Raw genomic sequence first — 6,414 nt, 5'->3', positions numbered from 1 at the left:
TTGATCACCAAATGGAATGTTGACGTAACTTAGTATAATAACAAAATTGACCCTCAATGTTTACTTATTTATTAATTTAATCTTGATGTTGAAAAAAATTTAACCCTTAATATATAACATCATGCCAATTTGATATGATTCTAAAAATTAAAAAAACACATAAAATTCGAAAATGATTAAAGTTTATAAAAATATATAGAATACTCAAAAAGTTATAAAAAATAATGATGCAAAGCCAAGCACTCCACATATATAAAGACCTTCATTAGAGAGTATTATGGAAGACAAAACCTCAAGGACTTGAATTAATGGAAGACGATAGATCATGAAGGCTTCAACCTTTTTTTCTTTCTTTTGTAACTACTTAAATATATAATCTTCTTCCCCTCGTGCTGTTTTTATTTTATTTTATTCATATTTTTACTTGAGAACTCCATGGTAAAGGGTATACCTGAATCTTCATTTGTTTTTTCTTTTCCTGAGTCGATCCTTGGTTTGGGTGATGAAACAAGTCTGAACTAGAGGTGCTCATGGGCCGGGCGGCCTGGCCCGACCTGATAGCCCGCTCGAAATATGAGAGGGTTTAGGTAAAAATATAAGTCCGAAATATGAGTTTGGGTAAAAAAGAGACCCGTTTAGAAAATGGCCTGAATATAATAAATATTTTTATTTATATTTTTTAATTTTAAAATATTTTTAAAATACTTTTTTATTATTTTTATTTTTAAAATAATTTTTTGGTGTTTATTAAAAAAGGGCCGAGCTAGCTCGGGCTTAGGATTTTTTTTCTGGGCCAGGCCTAGATAAATTTTCAGGCCCATATTTCGGGTCGGCCTGGGCCTAGGACGAGGGCCGAAATTGTTTTCTTGGCCCGTCCCGAACCCGACCCACCCATGAGCACCTCTAGTCTGAACTGTGTCAATTTCTTGATTAGTCAGCAGTTAAATACATATCTGTATACATATCATATAATAGAAAAAAAATTTCTCGGTACTTATGAAATTAGTTTTTAAATATAAATCGAGTACTTTGCTTTGCATCATTATTTTTTATAATTTTTTGAGTGTTTTATACATTTTAATAAATTTTATGTATTTTTTAATTTTGGAATTATGATCAAATTAGAATAATGTGTAAATATTAAAAGTTAAATTTGTTATTCTTTTAAAGTCGAGATTAAATTAGTAAAATGGGTAAACATTGAGAGCTAAGTTTGTTATTATACCAGGTTGAGTCTGCATTTCATTCGGTGATCAAACATATTTTAACGGTAAAGTAACTAAAATTAACAACTTATCTAACATTAGTAATAAAAATATTTTTTTTAAATAAATGACCTCAATAAGAACGTGGATAAACTCAAGTGACAAAATAGATAGTTTACTCAAAACTCAATGAGTAACATTGTCCTACTTCTCATATTCAAAATCCAAGCAACCAATGGTTACTCGGCTATGTTGTCAGGTTGAAGTCCCGAATTCTTAAGTATCTAAATTCAAGTCTCATCATATCTAATTTTCATATATAAATTTTTGCTTTATTTTTATTTGAATTTGAATCCATCATGTAAAAGTCTTATTTAAATATATTTTAAATTTTAAATAGACATATTTTTTATTGATTTATTGTAATTATAATTACTTAAATAAATATTTTTTATAATTATACCAATATAAAAAATAAAAACAGCCCAGCCGACAGAGAAGCAGATAGATGAGAGAAGAGTACCCTGTGCCTGTGGTGTGGACTCGCCCAATCCTATCTGCAAATAAATCACCAAGCCGAGAGAAATTAATTTCTCAATGGTGGTTGTTGCACGTAACTGATTTTCTAAATTACCATCCTACCCATCTATATCTGCCCCCAGTGTTTCATAACAAGCAGTCAACAACAAAACTTCAACAAGGGTAATTTAGGTAATTGAAAAAAAGAAAATACGAAAAGAATATCCGTTTTAGTTTTTCCCTTTTCTTCCGGTGTTTTCTTCTTCTTAATCATTGAAAGATATTGACCCCCCTCCAAAACGACGCCGCTCTAGCCAATCGGAGGCCGCATACTTGCCGTCAATAAGCTTTGATACTTTCTTGATTGGAGCTCCGATATCCGTTTTTCACAAGGTCCGTTTCTGATTACATTGCTTTGCTTTGTTTGGTTTGGTTTTGCTTTGCTTTGATTTTTTTTTTCCTTTTCTTTTTCGTTGTTCGTTACGATTTCTACTAGATTTTTGTTTGATTTCAGATAATGGAGCAAAAAGCTTGGCTAATTTTTGTGATTTTTACATGTTTAATTGCATCTTCTTGTGGGAGAGGTACTTTTTGGATTCAATTATTTTAATTTCTGAAAGTTTCTTTTTTAAAGTTAGGTCTTTTTGTTATAATTATCATGAATGATTCCTAATTTATGCAAATAAATGTTGTAATCAGCTGAAGAACTTCTATTTTTATATGATTTTTGTAGCTTTTGAGATTTTTTGAAGTCTAGTTCATTAAGGGATCTGCTTCCATTTACTGCAGAATTGAAGGTCGACCACAAGCATAAACTCCCCGTCTACAATCATACTCTTGCCACCATTTTAGTAGAATACGCTTCCGCGGTAAAGTTTGTTATTATGAGTTTGAGCTTTTACGGATTAAGTAGCTATCGAGGAAATTCTAGTTTTGTGCTGCAGTTGGTTAAATAATGAGCTGGTTTATTCATTTATATGTATCCATATTCCATAGTTGGATGAAATTTGAAGCAAGTGACATGAGGATTCTTAGAATAGATAAGTCAATAGTTCAATTTTGTTGTCTAGATGTTCTATAAGCGCTGCTGTTTGCTTCTTTATATTGCTTTGTATTTTATTGTTGTTATGATAGCTTGGGCAAATTTTGTTCTTGTAGGTGTACATTTCGGATTTGACGGAACTTTTTACTTGGACATGTGAAAGATGTAATGGTTTGACCAAGGTACTTGATTTTCAATGTTTAAGTAGGTTTCTAGTCGAATGTATTGTACTAATGCTCCTTTATATTGAAACAGGGATTTGAAGTTATTGAGCTTGTTGTTGATATTGAGAACTGTTTACAGGTGCATCTCTTTGTGTGCTTTGATATTTATTGAAATCACAACCCATGTAGGTGTTAAAATTAATGGTTATAATTGACACGAAATTGACTATAAATTGATAGGCATTTGTCGGAGTGGCGAAGGATCTTAATGCCGTTGTTATTGCCTTTAGAGGAACGCAGGAACACAGGTTCTAACATCATTTGCTTCTCTAGTTTCTGTTCAATTAATGTTTTCAAAAGAATATGTTATTCATGGCATCGAAACATAAATGATAAACAAGATTTGAAGTATGGAGAAACTGATAGTCTTTGTTCTTTCTAAAAATGAATATATTTTACTGTTTTCTATTTGATTGATTTGTCTGTCTGTTTGCAGCATACAGAATTGGGTTGAAGACTTATTCTGGAAACAGCTTGATTTAAATTACCCTGGCATGCCAGATGCTATGGTATGCATAACAAACTCCTCTGAAATTTTGTATTCTTGCTGGACTGATTGTAATTAATCTTTTGTCTTTTTTGGCTATTTCAGGTGCACCATGGATTTTATACTGCTTACCACAACACAACCATACGCCACGGAATTCTGCATGCAGTTAAAGAAGCAAAAGAGTTCTATGGGGACCTTGACATCATGGTGACAGGTCATTCAATGGGAGGGGCTATGGCTTCCTTTTGTGCACTTGATCTAGTGGTAATCTTGAATCTTTCTTGCTTAAAGCTGGAAATATGTTGTTATTCTTTTTTCATTGTGCTATAAATGTGAAACCTTCTATATTGCAACACTAGTTTGAATTATGTAGCATGGTTTTTCCAAATCTTTTCGGTTAATTTTCCATTCATAAATTCTGGGAGCTTTGCTGGTTGCTTTGTCAGAGTTTTAATGTGGACATGAATCTTTATTTCCAGGTTAATCATGAAGCTAAGAGTGTTCAAGTTATGACATTTGGACAACCTCGGATTGGGAATGCTGCGTTTGCTTCTTTCTATGCCAAACTTGTGCCAAATACAATTAGAGTGACAAATGACCATGATATTGTCCCTCATCTGCCACCATACTATTATTATTTCCCTCAAAAGACATACCATCACTTTCCTAGAGAGGTAAGTATCTGTGAGTGTTGAAATTAATTCTCTATGATTTCTGGTATTACTCGGCAATGTAAATGTAAATGTAGGCCTGAGAGTTTTACTAATTGGATTATTATCAATTATCGGTACTTGATTTTTGAAATTTTGAATGTTATGTAACTTTCAGTATAAAAACTTTTGCTGCCATGAAGGAAGCCTGGATTGTTACTAATATCCATCTGTTGTCTCGATTCTTGAGTAACACTGACAGTGAATGTCAGTATAAAAAAGTGTCGCATGTTTTTAATGATTCTCGAAAGAGACTTTCTCATGGTACTAATGGTTATTGCGTTCCATGCATATAAATATGATCAAGTTATTTTCTTTTTGAGTCTCTATACAATTTAACATCCATAAATGTAAGGATGCACTTGTGCCCTGTTGTTTGACATTTTAAACCTAAAGTTTCTATATTGGAGATGTGATGGATAGAGGACTCATATTTGATGCATGTAAGGCTGCAGCCTGATTAAACGTAGAACATCATGGATAAGTTTGTTAAATTATATCCTATTTGTAGGTGTGGCTGTATTCCCTTGGACTGGGAAGTCTGGTTTATAGAGTTGAGAAGGTCTGTGATGGTTCTGGTGAGGATCCAACCTGTAGTAGGTAAGCCTATTTTGGTATGTTGATTTTGATTGTGATGGAAATTTATCGGCACAATGAACTTCATTTATTACTTAAGCCTATGTTGCTCTGACCCTTCAATTTTCTTGAGTCATCTGTGTTTAGCACATTTCTAACAGGGGTATCGGGATATGTTCCTCCAAATGCATGAACAACTTAAAAAATATTTGAACATACCCGTGTTAGACATGTACCTGTATCCAATAATCACACTCAAGTTCAAGTAACATAAGCTTAAGCAACTTTGTCACCTTCATTTATTAATTTCTAAGAGTCATCGTTTCCTCTCACCTTCTTGATAAGAAAAGGAAAATAATGGCATGGATGGATTTACCTTGTGTTATTACTGTGGGAATCTGTTAGGAGCTCATCTATTTTCACTTTCTACTGCAGGTCGGTGACAGGTAACAGCATCATGGACCATTTGAACTATTATGGTGTCGATTTAATGTGCCAAGAATGGAGATCATGCAGAATCGTGATGGATCCTCGTGTTGCGGAGTATGGCAAAACGGATCACAAAGGAAATTTCATTTTGTCCAGAGCACCAGCCATGCGTGTTCGGTCGAATGAAGGGGAAGTTAAAGCTAGTGCATAATTGATCAATTTATGGTTTCACCCTGCCACGGTTTATCGAGTTCTGACTGCTTCAGGTAACTACGTTTTCGTTCTGCCATTGAAGCAAATGTAAAAAATAATTGAAAAAGAGCATTACTAATGTAGGTTTTCGTTAGGAATGAATTCATGTAAATATCCTCCAAAATGTGTACATTTCTTATTATACTTATGGATATTAGGCTAATGGCCAGTTCCTAATATCCTCACGTTTGTTAAATCTTATAATTTATGAGAAACTAATTGAAACTTGGTGTAGGCGGTTGAAGCGATTAAATTACTGATTTTCAGTTCAATCATGACAATGAAAAAAATAAAAATAATAATAAATACAAACAAGTAATATTGAAACAGTAACAATCATTTATAAATTATAATAAAATATATAAACTAGTTTAAATTCGATTTTAACGATTTTCTAATTGATTTTTAACCGGTTTTATTGGTTTTTTTTATCAGTTCATTTCTTTTTCTATTAAATGGTTGGTTAACGGATCCATCTTACTGAATAAATCAAGAAAAAAAAATCATTTGTTGCGCATATCGATAGTTTAATTTGCAGCAGCTTATGGTGAAGAATAAAAGTGTGAGTGGATGGTCCCCCCCGGCCTTAGATGAAAACAAAGACTAAAGAATATTAAGATAAGTGAAAGTTAAGAGTTTTTGAATGAATAGGATATGTAGTGGATTTTGAGGTAGAAGTGTGATTGAAGTTTTTGTAGTAGGAGTGGATTGATTTTGGTAATTCAATTTAAATAATAGATAAATTAATTTTAGTTTTTTTGTTAAAGTTCTTATTAATTTTTATTATTAAAAATTGATAATTTGAATAAAATAGGTAAAATATAATGTGACTTATAGTAAAAAACTAATTTTGCATGAAATATAGATAATATTTATAATAAGTAGTGTTTTGGATCCCACACAAAATTGGATTCAAAGTGGATCGTATCTATGCGTATATTTTAATTCTCAAAGAGACAATTCCCTT

The 6,414-nt window shown here is 32.3% G+C and overlaps 1 protein-coding gene across 1 annotated transcript; it reads left to right on the top strand.

Moving 5' to 3' along the window:
• The first annotated feature begins 1,766 nt into the window (after positions 1–1,766).
• LOC105796813 (lipase) lies at positions 1,767–5,681 on the top strand. Its single transcript, XM_012626634.2, has 11 exons — positions 1,767–2,117; positions 2,239–2,308; positions 2,514–2,593; positions 2,883–2,948; positions 3,022–3,069; positions 3,171–3,238; positions 3,427–3,499; positions 3,583–3,744; positions 3,960–4,154; positions 4,702–4,790; positions 5,202–5,681. Exons 2-11 carry the CDS (start codon positions 2,242–2,244, stop codon positions 5,404–5,406), a joined length of 1,053 nt encoding a protein of 350 aa, XP_012482088.1. The 5' UTR covers positions 1,767–2,117; positions 2,239–2,241; the 3' UTR covers positions 5,407–5,681.
• The last annotated feature ends 733 nt before the right edge of the window (positions 5,682–6,414 follow it).

Source organism: Gossypium raimondii, chromosome 3, assembly GCF_025698545.1.
Source record: "Gossypium raimondii isolate GPD5lz chromosome 3, ASM2569854v1, whole genome shotgun sequence".
Classification (NCBI taxonomy): domain Eukaryota; kingdom Viridiplantae; phylum Streptophyta; class Magnoliopsida; order Malvales; family Malvaceae; genus Gossypium; species Gossypium raimondii.
The sequence above is the reverse complement of the archived record's forward strand: the minus strand, read 5'-3'. Positions and strand labels throughout refer to the sequence as shown.